The sequence below is a fragment of the Ailuropoda melanoleuca genome, chromosome 1 (genome assembly GCF_002007445.2).
Source record: "Ailuropoda melanoleuca isolate Jingjing chromosome 1, ASM200744v2, whole genome shotgun sequence".
NCBI classification, from domain to species: Eukaryota; Metazoa; Chordata; class Mammalia; order Carnivora; family Ursidae; genus Ailuropoda; species Ailuropoda melanoleuca.
In genome coordinates, this window is record NC_048218.1 from 126412918 (window position 1) to 126430474 (window position 17557).

At 50.0% G+C, this 17557-nt stretch overlaps 1 protein-coding gene and 1 long non-coding RNA gene across 20 annotated transcripts in view; one reads left to right on the forward strand and one right to left on the reverse strand.

The window, feature by feature from the left end:
* ATXN7L1 (ataxin 7 like 1) overlaps window positions 1–17026 on the forward strand; it is a 232869-nt gene extending 215843 nt beyond the window's left edge. For 16 of the 19 annotated variants that reach the window (XM_002913630.4, XM_034666633.1, XM_019806706.2 and 13 more), the window contains 6 exons: window positions 765–957; window positions 4568–4689; window positions 6114–6419; window positions 8875–9811; window positions 12534–12608; window positions 14149–17026. In XM_002913630.4, coding sequence (XP_002913676.1) covers window positions 765–957; window positions 4568–4689; window positions 6114–6419; window positions 8875–9811; window positions 12534–12608; window positions 14149–14190 — 1675 coding nt within the window. In that variant the 3' untranslated portion in view covers window positions 14191–17026. The remainder of the gene's footprint in view (window positions 1–764; window positions 958–4567; window positions 4690–6113; window positions 6420–8874; window positions 9812–12533; window positions 12609–14148) is intronic. The other 3 variants (XM_011233034.3, XM_011233055.3, XM_002913631.4) reach the window with 3 other exon arrangements.
* LOC117803409 lies at window positions 6427–8516 on the reverse strand. The gene is made up of 3 exons (XR_004627246.1): window positions 8478–8516; window positions 7788–7813; window positions 6427–6575 (listed from the first exon to the last, which is right to left on the reverse strand). It is a non-coding gene; the product is annotated as an uncharacterized LOC117803409 (long non-coding RNA).
* Window positions 17027–17557: the final 531 nt, after the last annotated feature.

The window sequence follows — 17557 nt, forward strand, 5'->3', positions numbered from 1 at the left end:
CTCTCTTACTCTGCTCTCTCTCAAATAAATAAATAAAATCTTAAAAAAAGAAAAAAGAAACGCATCTGGGGGTGCCTGGCTGGCTTGGTCGGTGGGTCGGTGGAGCATGCAGCTCTTAGGGTCATGAGTTCAAGCCCCACATTGGGTGTAGAGCTTACTAAAAAAAAAAAAAAAAAGGAAAAAGAATACAAGAAACAGATGTGGCTGTGGAGTAAGAGACTTGTGCCCCATCACTGGGACAAAACCTTTTTTCATGCCAGTGTGATAATTTCATAAAGCTATAGTTTAGTAGCCAAAAAACAAGTGGAGGGCTATCTTCCATCACGAATGATATTCTGGTAATGGTTTGAAGTTGTTTACTTGGCTGGTCTTCCTGTCAGTTTTCACTTTCAGGAAGAAGCAACTACATGGCAAGTACAAATTACTTTCATGCAAACAGATGAGTAATTGTAACTGAATTCATTAGAAGACTAGTTTTAAGTTAATTCTCTATTACTGTATTTTATATTCCACTTATACTGCTGGAGTTTTCCCTGGTGCCTGAACTTCAGCAGGGCAGAACCTAAGCACCATGGATCATTGTAGAAAGCTGGTTGATGCTAACCTGATCTCAGCCTGAATGTTTCCCTCGCGTAAATTTGCCATTGACCTTCCTTCCTTGATGTATTGAGAGAGCTGATCGGTCTGCCTTCCGAGCGCCCTTCAACCGGGTGGGTCTTCCTCCCTTAGCAAAGTTCATTCTGTCTGTTCTCCTTTGCCCTCAGACCATCATCTGCAAATAGCATCAGCAGCAGCACATCTTCAAATCACAGTGGCTACACCCCAGAACCCCCCCTGCCCCCCGCTGGAAGTGACCTCACCAGCCGACTATCAAGTGATGAAGGGGAGATGGACGGAGCTGACGAACCCGAGAAGTTAGACTGTCATTTCTCTACCCACCACCCCAGACCTCTTGCGGTAGGCCACCGTGTTTCCATCCTTGCATTCCCTCCCCTCCCCTGCCAGTGCCCTGCAGGCATTTAGGTCGTCCTGCCAGACAGCACGCATTCCGAAGGAGAGGCTGCCAGAACAGTGGTTGATGGAAAGGTTTACCCTGGGGTTGAATGATTGCCTTCGAATTACCCTTGAAAATCACAGAAGGAAAGGGCAGGGCCCCCTACTGGTTATAATCCTTTAAACATCCGAGTATCCCTGGTCCACCTTGAAGCAAGAATGCCTGAGAAATGGTGTTTATATAAGTGCACTGGGGAGCTGACCCTGCGGCCCTGCCCAGCTAAAAATGGAGCCTCTGGTTTCCAGAGTTCGTCTAGCTCACCTGCTTTGGAAACCGTCTGTCTTAGCAGTACGCCAGGTGCGAGCCCTAGCTGCTTTTCTCCCCTGTTGATTCTGAGTTTTATTGTTATTAGTAGGTGTGACCATGTGGCAGCAGAACTGAGAGAGAATGTGTGTGTGTGTGTGTGTGTGTGTGTGTAGGTGTGTGTTGAAGAGAGGAAGAAGCATTTCACATCAGCATGATTACTGATTAATGAAAAGGTACAATTCCTTCCCAATTCCTTGAAAGAGTCCACTTTTGACAGTTCAGAAAGTCCTTGAAATTGAGGTGGGATTTGTAAGGAGGCGTGAGCTGAAGGCTTGTTTTTGTTTTGTGCTACCATCATGGAGCCAAAGTCAAACCCCATGGCCCGTTTGCTCGGGTCCCAGCTGGAGCCCTGCAGGGTTACCTTTGACTAACCCTAGATGTCATGGGCTGTGCAGGGAAGATCAATCCTGCACTGGGGGCACCTTGCTGGCTCAGTGGGTGGAGCATGTGACTCTTGATCTCGGGGTTGTGAGTTCGAGCCCCACACGAGGTTTAGAGATTGCTTAAATAAATAAAATCTTTTTAAAAAAGCCAATACTGTGACAAGACAGAGTGAGTCCCTCCTCCCTTCTATCTGTGTGATGAATAAAGGCCAAATTCACTTCCTGTTTCTGTGGATGATGGTGACCTGTGGTTCACCAACAGCCTGAGACTTTGCTGCTTGGCCAGTGCAGAAATAGGAACAGGGAGGAATGCCTTTAACTGCCAGGAATAGAACATTGAACTCGTATACAGTGTCTACACTACAGTCAGTGATTCATCTTACGGAACAAGAGGTCCAGAGGTAGGTGATTGCCAGCTGGGTTCAGCATCTCTGCAATATGGTGCTGCTGACGGAGAATTTCCGTAAGCCTCTTTGCCTGTCGTACACGGTCTCCCTGTGCCTGCAACAGCTCCCATGTCACATCCTCACCCACCAGCATTCTCCAAAGGGTGGAAAGGGACAAACAGAAAGGGAGTCTCTTTCTAAGGTGTTATCTTATATCATTTCTTAAGGAAGGAAATCTTCCAGTGAGCTCCCCCAGCAGGCTTCCGTTTCCGCCCAGCAGAAATGGGTCACGTGCCCACCCCTACACCAACCAGGGGCTCAGAAGATGGGATTGCAGTGACACAGGATGAAAGGAGCCATGATTCATCTCAGGGTTCTGGGAAGGGACCCCGCTCCCTTCCCTGCTCCCTGTGCTGTGTCAGATACCAGAACAAAAGGGCGGCTCCATTAGGCAGGAAAAAGAGGGGGAGAAGTACGGGTGGGATGGCAGTGGATGAGACTGGCCATCAGCGGAGTCCGCACAGGGCTGGCACAGTGAGGATCGGCAGTGCCATTGAAGCCACGCTATGCGGCGGAGAACAGGAGCCTCTTGGGCGGTTAACCTTGCATCTGTATGGAATTAGAGACCTAGGTAGCAGAGACAATAGGGAGCCTCCAGCTTCCGATTCTAAAGAGATACTGGACTCCACCAGAAGGCCAGACTCCAGAGCATGGGATATTTGTCCAACTGCCAGGCTGCCAGGCTCCAGTGGATTAGGTCAACTCTGGGTATGGCGGATTTGTGTGCCCTTAATGTTTTGCTGATTTAAATGGAAAGCGCATGGATTGTTTCCTTGCTTTATCCTTTCTCTCATGGTCAGTTGATACATTAAATCATTTTTTGTCACAAACGGTCATTCAGGGTGTCTTTAGCAACTGGGACGAAAGAAGAAAAGATGTCTTGACCTGGAACAGCTCCCACGTGCTCCTGGGGACCAGCTTCCACATTGGAGAATCCCCCCTTTGTATATTTTCTTGCTCGATCTGTAAGCACTTGATAGGAAAGTGCACGAAAGAGTTTTTCATCAGCAGTACAAGATTTGATGGGTGACAAAATTTTAATGCAAAACCCCCAAAACATAAGCTGAAATAAAACAAAGGGAAGGTCTTGCATTTCCTCCGAAGAACCGTTCCAAAGGCTGGTTCCAGGAAGGGTTTGTGGAATGAGTGCCAAACCCAGCACTGTCTGGGATAGAGGCCAGGGAGCTGCTGGGAGGTCTGAGGAAAGGGGGAGAAGCTGTATTTGAGTTATAGAGTCTTGTGCAGACTCTCCTCAGCTCTAGACCAGCCAAATGTCACCTTCTCGGAGGTCGCTTCTCGCATTTCTGTCCGCTGGCCTTCTGGTTGCCCTAACATCATAATCCAGTGATGTTCATTAAACATCTTACTGCTCATATTTCAGCCACGTGTTCTAAATGTGATGATTTGCTTTAAACATTTTGTAGGACCTTGTCTCTCCAATCCATTCTTTAGCCCAAATCCTTTCCCTGCCACCCTCATACGGAGGAGGAAGAAGAGAACAAGGCTTTAGCCTTTATACATTTAAAATCAAGCGAGGCACATAGACATTCTATAGAGAGAACATAAAACAGCCATGCAGCAATTCCAAGGTGAAATGTAATAAAGCATGCGATAGGTGTGTGGTGGGAGCTCAGAGGGACGAGGTTGGTCAGATAAGGGCCATTGGAAATGAGAGTCTTGATAAGGGTGCTCAGGCAGGGGAGAATTGGGACTTCAAGAGAAGGAAGGAGATAGGGACCAGAGGGAACAGCATGAACAAGCCAAGGGAACAGCATGAATGGAAGCGTGGTGACGGTGATGTGTCGCAGGGCAGCTTGCAAGTGCTGAGAGGTGGACGTGAGGTCAGGACTGGGGAAGGAAGGAGTTTATGGCCTCATTGGAAGTGAAGTGGCTCTGTTGACAACAGATAGGAAAGCTCTGACCAGTTGGCAGACTGCGTCAGGACAAGCAGTGTCCATTACTGCGATGAGAAGCAGGGAACCGCTGAGTCCCTGAGGAAGACGGATGATACCATAAGCAGGCAGTGCTGAAAAATCCCCCTGGCTACTGGTTTTGTTTTGTTTTGTTGGTTTGGTTTTGTGTGTGTGTTTGTTTTGAACCTATGATACTGGCTGGATCCCAGGTGTAGAGAAGGTAGCCCTCAGTGCCACAGAAAATTAAATGTCACTACTGTTGAGTCCTAACGCGAGGTTCTGCAAAAAATCAAGGGCACAGACAAAAGCACCACAGAAATATTTTTGGCTTCAGTACTATTTGCTTCTTTATTTTGAGTAAAATTGTACCCCTGTGTGTTTTTGTGCGAATGTTATTTTTCTCTGCATGGTTTATATTAGCTTATTAACCTGTAATCAAAATTAAAATGTTTTTTCCCCTCACAGTTTTGCTCATTCGGGAGTCGCCTCATGGGACGAGGGTACTATGTGTTTGATAGAAGATGGGATCGTTTTCGATTCGCACTAAACTCCATGGTAGAAAAACACTTGAATTCACAGATGTGGAAGTAAGTGAGCCGTTTTTGTGCAATATACGCTCCGAGCTGCCCCACGACTGTCTGAACTCTAACTTTCTGGATGAATGTGGTAGTCGGCTTTTCATAGAACAAAGTGATTCTGAAATCGGGATCCCTGATTAATTCGTAAATGCCAGTTCTACTTAATGGCTTTCCCACAGTTTCTCAGGGACACATACGACGTGTGGTATGCTTTGTCCTCTTTGGAGATCATTTTCGGGTTGGTAATCTTCTAAACTAAGTGAAAAAGGCGTTAGAAAAGACCTTGTTTATTTAAGAGTGTTAAAGGGCCTTTTTGCTATGACTAAGAACATTTAAGAATACTAAGAATATGCCTCTATCTATAATGTTAATGCTACAATGTCAAAACTAAAAATTTCACAATGGTTATGGACCAATTTCTAATTGTTTAATGTCCTGTGAAAAAAATAAGTACCGCGGCCAACAGGCAGATCCTGAGTGATGTTTGAAGTTAGTTAAGCTTGTCTTTGGCCCTTCCCGCCTCGCTAGAGCTCTCTCCCCACCACACCCCAGCTTATATTCCATTTTCTGAGCCCCCTTTCTTCTCCAACATCTCCCAGTGTATTTACGTCTTAACAGGAGATTCATAAAAAAGGGAAGGAAACTTCCTGACTTAGGCAAATGCCCTCGTAAAGAAGTGACAACCTAGATCCCTCTGCAACCACAGCACACACGGGGCTTGCGTCCTGGCCCCTCGGTAATGCACGGCCAGCCCGCGCCCCCACTCCTACAAAAGTGAGCCCCGGGGACATCCTAATCCGTTAGCATCACGGACCTCTCAGGTCTAGGCCCAGGCGGTTCAGGAAAGCCACTGCCAAGCTCCTCACCCCTCCCAGGGAAGCCCGGGAAACGTGAGAAGGCGTTCCTGACAACGGGAAGGTGCTGTGGGGACACGGGAGCAGAATTCAGAGCTGGTCCCTCTCCCCAGCAGCTGTGGCACCTCAGCCCCTTTCCACTGCGATGCCCAAAGAGCCTCCAGAGCCAACCTTCTAGCAGAAGCCAGCCCCACGGGGGGGTGCGGGAAGCAGTCCCAGTGCACTCCATGGTGACACTTACTACCAAATAGGAAAGGGCCACAAGAGAAGCTTATCGTTTCTTCTCACTGCAGTGACAGCTCAGTGTGTCCAAGGGGCGCCCTCCGTGTCTGCCTGGGTCCGCTCTAAACCGCCTCCGCCGGGCGCTGCATGCGGGACTCCTGGGTTCTCGGTGTTTCGGTGATTGACCCTTGTGCAATTGTTCCCCCAAGATGGCAGCCAGCCCTGGCGATTCTCGCAGCCCTTTGCGCTCCTGTGTTGTGGAAGTGTAAATCCCGGACACGTGGAAGGAATGTGTTGATCTGTATTTCGCTACCTGGTGTCCTGTCAGCTCAAGCTCCATATTCCTTTCCTCCTCAGGCACAGAAACCCGAGCCCCAGGGCATCAGGTCCCTCCCCCCTTTTCAGGACTTGCCTAACCAATCTGCTGTCACTGAGCAACATTGGGGCTGCCTGGGTGTCAACTCTGGAGAGCGTAGCACCCCGCTGCCCTCTCAACCTCGCTGCCCAAACCCCAGGCCCCGACGGGCCCGAACCTGGAGGGATGGCAGCCGATGGGGGCGTGGAAGACATTAGGAAGAAAAGGAACGGCCAAGACTCTTTTTTCTTTAACAAGCATTTAACTCTGCATCAGGAGACGCCAACACAGTATTCTCTTTCAGCCAGGTCAGCATCTGGATCTCCACGCCAGCTGGCAGGGGAGGAGGGGCGCTGTCAGTGCTGTTCTTGCATCTGTGGGCTTTTGTATGGGACTTCCCTAGGCCAGCGTGCAAAGTTGAAACCAGGGCACAGCCCGCAGAGCTGAAGTCCTCTGCCATCCACCTAGAAAAACACATAAACTGTTGAGCGCGGGAGGCAGGGGCTTCCCGGGACGGTGAGCCGCCACATGCCCCTCGCCCTGCTTCTCCCCTGCCCTTTCTCCCCTCCGCCTCTGCCCTCCACTTAGGACTAGTGGGGAGAGGAAGAAAAGGGACAGAAGGTAGACGAAGAAAATAGCCTCCCCCGGGTGTCAGCCGGGTAACACCGACGACTTCAGCCCTGCTTGTCCTCACGAGTCGAAACACACTTACGCGATTTAATGGGAAAATTATAAAGCGGGGCATTCATAGTCGATCCTGGTTAAGGCCATTGATTGGGGTCCTCTCTAAATGAGCCATCTGGTATCCGTAAATAACATTTCTTAACAAGTCACTGCCAAACCTCTGCCCGCGTGTATTTCTATCCCTACTTTAGCTGGTAAGAAACTGGAGTCAGGGAAAGATGGAGCAGGCTGGCGACAGAGACGGCGGGGAGAGTGTCCTAGCATCACACTTCCCGAGAAGTCCTCCCGATAGCGTCAGGGCGGGGTTGTGCAGTGCCGGACAGTTTGAAGGGCGGGTCCAGGCCTCTCGGGTCTGCTGTCGTGGGAGTCCTTGCCCCGCATGCATAGTTATGTTGCTGCCGAGAGTCCACGCTCACCCATCCACCCACCCATCCATCCATCCATTCATTCACTCATTGGTTCATTGCAACAAGTACTAAGGAGCACTGACCGACAGGACCTTTACGTCCTTTGGGCTTAAGAAAAAGTAGATTTCCGAAGGCCATCACAGCCACAGTGGATTTGGCAACGTTTTTCCTCTTATATTTGATCCGTGTGATCTGATGTTTTCAAGGACCCTGTGCTTCTGTATTCAAGGATTCCTCTGGATTCCACCCTAAAGATGGAAGCCATAAGCTCCACCAGATTGCAGGCAGAAAACCGAGTCCTCAGGGCAGCGCTAGGAGAGGAATTCCCTCCTCAGCATCTACTCTTTCTGGAGTCCAGGGGCACCCCATCCTGCGGCTTCCAAGGAGCCAAGGAATTTTGAGAGGCCCCGTTTCACACCTGCTCAAAGCCTGGGGGTGCAAGTCCCAAGTCTGCCCACCTTCAAGTGCTGCTTTCAAAGAGAGAGTTAGTTCCTGATGGCTCAGCTACACTGAAAATGATTTCCAGGGAAGCAGGGAGGGGGAGCAAGGGGAAAGATAGGAAAGTGCCTGTTTGAAAATATTCACCTGGCTCCTGAGGTCAGTATCCTTTCCTGCAAAAAAAAAAAAAAAACAGGAGCAAATGGTGACCCCAAGACCCCTGTGCTCCTCCCAGTTCCCAGAGTAGCAGCAACCTCGAGCCAGACCATGGAGTGGAGGTGGGAGTCCACAGACGGAGTTTCCAGGAAGGCCCCAAGAGTGACCTGCCCCCTGGTGCTGGCCTGGACCCCACACAGTGCAGGGGGCAGGGAGTTTGCTCACAGGCACCCCCCAACCTTCTGGAAGACCCCCTCCCCCCGACCATGTGTTCTCCTGTGCCCATATCCTGCATCTGTCTTCAGAAAAAACTGGAAATTCCTGACCCCCTGCTCTGGATCCTTGTGGGTCCCTGTCATTTCACCCCATCCTAGCACAGAGACGGGAAGACTGTGGAAGTGCAGCCACACCCCCATTGTAGCCCTCAGAGCAAGAGCTGAGGTCGGGTGAGGTGAATAAGAATAAATCGGAGCCAGCAGCCCAAGCTCACGTGTTCATGCCTCTCTGCAGAATAAAGCGGAGGCTGCAGACAGCGTAGGCAAGAGGGTGCTGGCCTGCCAGCAGCGGGGGCGGGGGTTGCTGGGAAGGCCCGAAAGGCAGTGTGTGTGCAGGGCTGTCCCCCAGGTGCAGGTGGCAAAGCCCTGTCCTCACACTTCTTGAAGACTTCAAGTTAGGACCTACCTGTGAAATGACTACTTCTCATTAAAAATCACCGTCATCACTGCCAAAAAAAGAAAAGAGGGAGAGAGAGGGAGAGAACACTGTTGGGGCATTTTATATTCTAAATAACAGTCGACTTGATTCATGAACCCAAATCAGCCATTATCCGGTAGCCAAGCATGGAGAAAAGGATCTGAGAACCTGAAAGTGATTAAAACTAGGTTGCTGGATGTTGCAATGGGGGGAGCCACAGGGAAGGGCCATAATTCAGAGTCCGCCATCTTTCCAGGCTTCATCTTCCATAGTGTGGTCCGACCGGGGTTTCTCTGTAGCCCTGCCGCTCACACGTATTCAAGCCTCTGGAGCGCTGCCAAGCCTGTTTCTCACGGTTTCTCTTTCACTCTTCTCTCATGTTTAGGAAGATCCCTCCTGCGGCAGATAGCCCCATGCCCTCGCCAGCAGCCCACATCACCACCCCCGTTCCAGCATCCGTTTCCCAGCCTTTCAACAACCCCAGTGCTGTGTATCTTCCTTCAGCTCCCATCAGCTCGAGACTCACCTCTTCTTACATAATGACATCAGCCATGCTCTCAAACGCAGCTTTTGTGGCGTCGCCGGACCCGAGCGCCCTCATGTCACACACCACAGCTTTCCCCCATGTGGCTGCAACCCTCAGCATCATGGACTCAACCTTCAAGGCCCCATCTGCCGTGTCCCCGATACCAGCCGTCATCCCTTCCCCATCCCACAAGCCATCCAAAACCAAAACCAGCAAATCCTCAAAAGTCAAAGACCTGTCTGCCCGTAGCGACGAGTCTCCAAGTAACAAAAAGAGGAAGCCGCAGCCTTCGACTTCCTCCTCCTCCTCATTAACCTTGCAGACATCCCTCTCGTCTCCATTATCAGGGCCCCACAAAAAGAACTGTGTTTTGAATGCCAGTTCAGCTTTGAACTCCTATCAGGCGGCCCCTCCCTATAACAGTCTGTCTGTGCACAACTCAAACAATGGGGTGAGCCCACTCAGTGCCAAACTGGAGCCCTCAGGACGGACCTCGCTGCCCGGCGGCCCCGCGGACATAGTGAGACACGTGGGCTCGGTGGGCGGCAGCAGTGACTCCTGTCCCCTCTCTGTGCCCTCCCTTGCAGGGGACCTCTCTCTGGCCTCACACAATGCCGTGTCTTCGCTGCCCCTCTCTTTTGACAAATCAGAAGGAAAAAAGCGTAAGAACTCGAGTTCTAGTAGCAAAGCCTGTAAAATCACTAAAATGCCTGGTATGAATAGCGTTCACAAAAAGACCCCGCCCAGCCTTCTCGCACCGGTGCCCGATCCCGTTAACAGCACCTCCTCTCGGCAGGTAAGGGACCCGTGCTTCCAGGGGCCTCCTGGCACTGCCTTCGTGGGCTCTGGGGGGCGGAGGGGGCTGGGCAGTGCCCCTGCTGAGCCGGGTGGCTCAGGCCGGTAACAGAGAGCACCCTCTCTTCTGAGCACGGTTTAGTGGACACGTACTTTGTGCGGCTCTCACTGTGTGCTGAGCTGTTCTAAGCACTATGCAAGTGTCACTTTGCTTAAACCCCGCCACCCAGAGCGGTTGGTGCATTTGTTATCACCGCTTTACAGACGAGGAAACTGAGGCACGGGGCGATGCTGAGCTCCCTCTCCACTTCTGTCTCTTCTGTATCTTGAGTTCTGAGGACGATCTCATTAAATCTGATTTCTGGAAAGCCCTTTAGGAGGAGCCCGAGGCCCAGGCACGTTCAGTGATGTGGGGGGCGGACCATCTGGGGTGTGGTGGCTGGTGCTGCCGCCTCCCGGGTGACTGACTGTTCCCGCTCCTACGGTAAAACTGCATCTCACACCAACCGGCACAGAAGTGTCCAATGATGTCACCGTGCAAGTAGGAGGCTGTATGGTGAGGAAGCCCAGGAGGATGGGGAGAGAAGAGTCCAAGCTCAGACGTCCTCAAGCCTGGTCTTTCCCCCCGGGTGGGAGTGGGGGAGTTATTAGGAGAGGCCCACAGCCCCTCCAGGTGCTGCCACTTGGGCACCCAGGAGAGGGCGGCGGTGGCGGAGGGCTGAGCCCGCAAGCCTGCCCCGGAACCTTACGGTGGGCTGCGGCTGCCCAGGTTTAGAATTAAGCGGGCCGGAACCTAAGCCCAGCCCTGTGTGGGGATGAGGACTTCGGAGAGATGAGAGGCAGTTGTTAAACAGATGTTTTAATGTTTTATGTCGTCTTTATATGAGGCTAGTTAAAACCTCACGAAGAGAACATCTTGAGGGGGATTCACAAATCACAAGTAGACACATGCAAGACAGCACGTTTGGATCCCAAGGGCCAGGCAAGCTGCCAACTGAGGCCAAGGTGAGATAGGGGGAGACGTAGGTCCTCGCACTGGAGCCTGGGACATTCATACCCGTCTGCAGTTGCAGCAGGTGTCCCAGGGTCTGACCCCCAATTCCAGGGGTGTAAGGGAGGAGGGCCAGCCCTGAGACTACTCTGCTAGTCAGGGCCACCACCAGGCCTCAGGACAATGAAGGGCAGAACCAGGGCTTCCTAAACTTGAATGTGTACAGGAATCCCTGGGGGTGTGTGTTGGGGGGGTTCTTATTAAATGCAGACTCTGAGTCAGCAGGTCAGGGGTGCCACTGCACTGGTTTACAGGCCACACCCTGACAGCACGGGGCTTGAACTCACAACCCTGAGGTCAGGAGTCTGATACTTATCAACTGAGCCATCCAGGCACCCCCTAGTGTCACCCATTTTAGATAAAGTTCTAGTCGCTAACACTTATTTAGGGATGGGCTCTGTTCCAAGCCCTTCAGATATATTCATTCATTACCTGTTATTATCCCCCATTTTACAAATGAGTAAATTGAGGCACAGGAATGTTAAACAACATGCCCAGTCACACAGCAAGGAAATAGTAGGGCGGAGATTTAAACCCAGGCAGTTTGGCTCTGGAGTCTGGGCTCTTAACCTCCATGCCTCCGTGTTCATGGAATGTCTCTGTACTGAGTCAACGTTGCCGTTTGTCCCTGGGTCAGCAGGACTGTATGAAATGTTTAGCAAACAATGAATTAGTCAAAACCAGTGGTGAAAGGAGCAGACAGGCCTCTACCAGAGTATTTATCAGGAGGGAAATCAAAAAAGCTGATGCCTTGAACAGCTGCCTCGGGTCTAGCCCTCATTGACTCTCATGTGGGTGATACCTGGGTTCTTGTCACTGGGCCATTTAGAAAACCTTTGTCCAGCGTAACCCCTGGGGATGGCCAAGTGCTGGGGAAAGGCCTTTGCAATTCTGTTAGGAGACTGGGAGAAGCATGATGTAGGTTGAAGAAATTCAAGGTAAATATGTGCTTTGGGAATCTACTTAATTGTATCTGGTAGGTGTAAGACCAGAATTTCCCACAGAGATGTTAAATTGAACAGAAAAACAAGACTGCGAGTGTAAGACAGACGTCTTTATGCCAAGCTGCGTTAACACAGAGGACGAGCTCTTTGTAGGCCCAAGGAGGACCTGTGGGTGGGCAGGGTACTCACCCGAGGAGCCCGCCCACCACGTGCCCAGGACAGGAAGGGGAGGAGCCCGATGGCCACACCCATTGCCCCCTCCCCCCGCCCCCGTACCTGCTCCCACCTGACTGGCTAGTTTCCTAAAGAACAGCACGGTGTTCACTGTGTCCCGTGGCCTTGAAAACCGACCCAGAATAAGAGGCAAGCTTTTATCCTGAGCTAGTGCCAGGGAGTCTGGGCTGGGAGCAAGATAGGTCTGGGACGGGTCTGGGAGGTCAGAGGCGGAGAAGCAGGGCCTCTGCAGGGTAAGTGCCTCCCAGCCCCCGGAGGGGCGAGACCTCTCGCCAGACGCCTTCATCCTCATCCCTGAAACTCACAGGGCACATCTGGGAAGCAGAATTAAGAGTTCCCCTCCTTTCCACTTTCCCTGTTGGACGGGAGGTGCCCCCGGAGCCATTTGTGTCCTCTCTGCCATCTGAGATGGCACACCACTGGAGGGCGCTGTTGTACCCTGGGCGCCGCGGGACACCGGTGGATCTGAGTGGGACTTCGCTGGTGTCTTTCAGGTCGGGAAAAATAGCAGCCTAGCTTTGTCACAGCCCAGCCCTTCAAGCATATCCAGCCCAGGACACAGCCGGCCGGTAAGTCACAGGGGAAGAAGGACATGGGGTCATCAGCGAGAGCGTGAGGGCCTTGGGACAGACCCTGGTTCACACCTCAGCTCCAGTTAAGAGCATAGCTTTCTGGCTTCTGGAGCTTGGCCTTCTTGTTAGTAGCTGTGTGTCCTTAGCTAAGTTACTTAACTTCTCTGTGCTTCAGTTTCCCCACCCACAAGGCGATCGTAATGGCCCCTACCCCGTATGGCTTTTGTGAGGATTAATTTATTTGCATAAAGCCTGTAGAAAACGCCTGACACATAACAAACACACAAGTCTTAGCCCCGATTATTAATCGCAGCTGTGTGATATTAGGCACATTCTCTGAGTCTCAGTGTTTTCACCTGTTAAATGGCAAAGGTGACACCTACCTCCTGAGGTTATTGTGAGAATTAATGAGCTGACCGAAGGGCCTTGCTCGGGGCCCTGATCCATCAGCCCTTTCTCTAGGCCTCTGGTGAGCTGTGGCTACTGATCAAGATGTGGTTTCACGGTGGGACTATCCGGGGTACATCTAGCAGTTTTTACAAACAGTGTGAGAGTAGTCAGCGTACAAATGATTTTCTCCAGTGGAGTGTGTGTGCCTCTGAGGGGGGCCGAGGGAGGGTAGGGGGTGGGGTCGGGCGTGTTCTACGTGACAGGAAAAAATACATGCATGGCTGTGTTACGTCATCTTCGATGTGCTGTAGCTTTTGTAGATACCAAATTGAAATATGTTTGTCTGCACTTTGGCCTCTGGGGTTTCACCACCCATGTTGGGTCATGTTTGGGTGAAGATTATAGGGAAGTAGTTTTTGTATCCCCAGATCAAGGAGAGTCTCCAGCACTTTGAGTCACTTTTTGTGCCTGAGCACCTGCAGCCTATCCTCTGTGCCGGGGGGGCGGGGTGCGGGTGGAGTAGGGGGGCCTATGCCCTGGTAACCTGCCCCTGTTCGCGGCGGCCTCCTGCACAGTTTGCAGGGTGCACCTGTTGCCTACACAGTCACCCTTAACAAACATAATTATAATAAAATAGCATTTGTTGAGGCTTTTCTCTATGCTGCACCCTTTACATACGTTACATACATCAGACCCTCGTAGCAACCCTGTGAGGGACAAATGATGATCCTCGTGTTAAGACTGAAGGTGCCCGGACTAAGAGGCTAAGTAACTTGAACCCAAAGCTTCTATACTTCATCCAACACTAAACGTTTTCCGTAGAGAATTCTCCATGTGGTCTACAGGTTAGGTAGGAAAAGGTACAGGTCCATTATTCCAGTGCTCTCTGCAGGAGGGGACCCCTCCATGTGGTCCACGGGATGTGTCCCTGTGTATTCCCCCGAGAGAGGACCTGCGTGGCCACATCACGTGCACCAAGCCCAGAGCCCCGAGCCCTCCGCATCTGGCGTCTCACTGGCTCCTCGCCTCTGCCTTAGGCCCAGGGTGGCTCAGTATCACAGCTGCAAGAACAGAGCCTCTGTTCTCGAATTCTCGCCAGTCATCCCAAGTGTATGGTTTTGAAACAAGCTTTTCTTTTCTTTCCTAGAAGACCACAAACAGAACGGGCAGGATAAGGACTCTTCCATAACAAGACTGTGAAGCCGCTTCCAAACCTATGCCAGGCCACCAAGGCCGAGGCGGGAGGAGGAGGGAGGGGAGCGCGCAGCCGGGCAGAGTCTGTTTCCTGGGCCGGGTGCCTGTGGCTCTGGCCTTTCTTCTTCCTTTTTTAATTGACCAGTTTTTAGTTTTGAAGAAAAAAGCAAAAGGCGAAAGAACGTAAATTTAAGATTTACGGAAAACAATACCAGTGTTTTGTTTCGGTTCTTTCATTTGCCATGTGTATTCGTTCTTCCAAGTTTGGGGTCGCTCCTCTAGCTTCCGACGCTGCTGTTGCACCATCATTTCGCTCCAGCCGCGAGAGCAGACAGGCCGAATGTCCGTTCCCGCTTGGCGTTGTCTGAAACCTTGAACTTGAGCGCGTGCAGTGCTCCTTTCCTCGACCTCTCCCACCCGTCCCTTCCACCCCCTCCCCCCCTGCCGCTTACCGGGTCCCCACTGGCCATGCAGAAGCAGCTGGCTCGCACCGGCTCCCCCCTGGACGGCATGTGGGGGAGGGGCTTTGCTGGGGAACAGCCTGTGTTTGGGGAGCCGAGACCCCAAACCCCCGCCCAGGCTGAGCGCCCTCGTCAGGTTTCTGCGCTGCACCAGCCCCGCAGGAGCCAGATGCTATGGGCAAAACGAAGAAGAATGGCCATGGAATTATGTCTTTTGGAGAATACCACTGTCCAGCTGTGCAGCTCAGAGAGGATCTGCTGGGTCAGGGACAGGGGCTGGAATGGGCCTGGAAGGTGGCAGGAGGCAGAGCTCATGCAGAGGGGAGGATATCCCTCAAAAGACTGATAATCTGAGCTCGTTAGGAATCCATGCGGCAGAACCCCTTCCAGGGTGCGGGTGTACGAGGGCGCCAAAGTCAGGCGAACCAGAGAAGGAGAAATCCCAGGGAGAAGGGCACGAGACCCCAGGAAGCCACTCAGGGCTTGAGTTGCAGCTTCCACAGCGCTGGAAATTCACAAGCTGCCCCCCCCCGGGGGGGGACTAGGCAAGAGGAGGAAAAGCAGGGCTAGGGGGGCAGGAAGGGTTTGAGCAAAGCTTCCATGGAGGGTTAACACCTGATGAGAATAAATACAGCGCTGCCCATGCTCCTCCGTGCCCTGGGCCCCAGGGGCCCCTACGGTCAGCACACCATTGATCAGCTTTGGCTAGGTTATCAGCAGCCCCACCTCGGATACAGCCATCCCAGGGAGGTGTCGTAGCCCAGCTACCGCTTAGTGAAGAAGCTATTTGGAAGAGCGGGAAGAGAGAAGCTAGAGCCCTACAGCTATGAAACTGTTCACACTGGAGTTCTGAAGGAAATAGCAATACCACAAGCTCTGCTAGGGAATGGTAATCAGGAAAGGAGTTCACCGTATGAAACAGGCATTCTGTGCTATTAATCATGAACTAGGAAGTTTTGCTTCATCCCTAAACAGAAATGAATGCCAGTTTCACAGCTGGACCCAAACCCTCAGCCCTACCCCGAAGTTTTCCTTCCCATCCCCACAACCCAAAGATCAGACTACTGTTAACGTTTCACCACATTGGATTTCGCAAAGACGGGAGGCAAACGGAGTGATTTGTATCAATGGAATTGCACTGACCGTGTTTCTTATAGGATTCCTAAAATTTTTAATATAAAATGAAGATTTTTTTAAAAATCAGGAGTTGATATTAGGTACCAGGACATTAGTTCAGATGATTTCATTTTTATTTCTACAGTGTTAAAAGTGCACTTATATGCCGGTTTATTTACGTCTTGGGAAAAAGAGACTACAAATTGAAGGGAAGGTGGTTACTTTTTCTTTTTAAAAAAAAAAAGTTAAGGCAGATTTTAAGACTTATAAAATGTTTAAGAAATTATAAACAGGTTAGACCCTTTGGAAAAAAAGTTTAGAAGATATTCTTAAAGTAAATTTTTATAGTGTTAATTTTGTAATAATTTATGTTTTACTATATTACAGAGCTAACTGACCAGAATAGTTTCAGAAACAATATGAAACGTAGGAAAGTTTAAGCAATGTTTATATTTTTAAAATGTTCTTTGAATTATGTTTTTATTGTACATTTCTTCAGACTGAAAAGTATGTACATATCTTTGTTATTTTTGCACAATTTTTTGTCTCGTTCGGTTTTAGAAGTCTGTTGTTTTTTTATAATTTATTTTAAGTTGTAAAACTTGCAGGAGTTAAAAACAAAAAACAAAAAAAAAGTCTCAGCAACAAAATAACCCTCTGATTTATAAACTCTTACACTCAAAGAGGGAAAACAAAGGTTGAGAGATTAAGTGGCTGCTTCTGAGAAATAATGTCTCGACAGGGACGAAAGGAGCAATTCAATTGGCTTAAACATTTTAGCTGTCTGCATCTTGAATTGCAAGCTGGAATAGAGAGGCTCCCCACCGAATGCTGCTTACTTGGTGAAAGACTGGCTCTGACCAAGGTGAGGACATTTCTGGAAAACTGAGCAAAAAGGGAAAACCCACGGTGTTTCTTCCTTCACAATCAACCACAGGTTTACTTTATAATGATGTATTAAAAACTCACAGCTTGAAAAATGGAATGCAAATAAAAGGTTTTCTTGGGGTTTGTTTTAACAGAGTTCAACTGGACCAGCCTATAAAGCATTATTAGGGTGATACCCTTTGGGTACTTCTGTTCTGCTCATCCCACCCCAGCCCCTTGACTGCGCACACGCGCGCACACACACACACACACACACACGACCCCACCCCACCCCCATTTGCCTGAAGATCTTGTGACTTGTTGCCAGCCATAGAGGCTCAAAAGCTCTGGGTGTTAAGCATAACACAATGCATAGACCTGTCAGCCCCAAAAAAAAAAAAAAAAAAAAAAAAAAGCGACTTGGATAACTTGTATGCCTTCTTTTGTATCAATGTACCAGTTGTAAATAATGCTGATCAACCTTTGTAGAGAATAGTTTCTACAGCATATTCTATTATTGCTGATTCTCAGTGAACTCTTGTTTTAAAAAAGGAAAAAAAAAAGAAATTTTCTATTTACACCTTATATTTTGTTATGCTGTCGGCCCATGGCACTTTAACAAAACTCTGTGGGTTTTCTGTAGCTGGTCAGTCATGGGGTATATTCAATAACTGTTGCACAGACAAGAATTTGCACCTGCTCATTTGTCCTTTCCTACTACCGATTTTAGAACCTTTTCCAGAAGAATTTTGGAGAAAGCATGTCCCAACATTCTAAACAAATGCCACACTTGTGGAGTGGGTTTCTTTTCTACAATCCATATTTTGTAACACTAAGTATTTTCCTTCTTTGTCCCCGCACCTTTACGTATTAGCACTATCAAATAGAATTCATTCCATGCCTGTGATATTGTAAGCA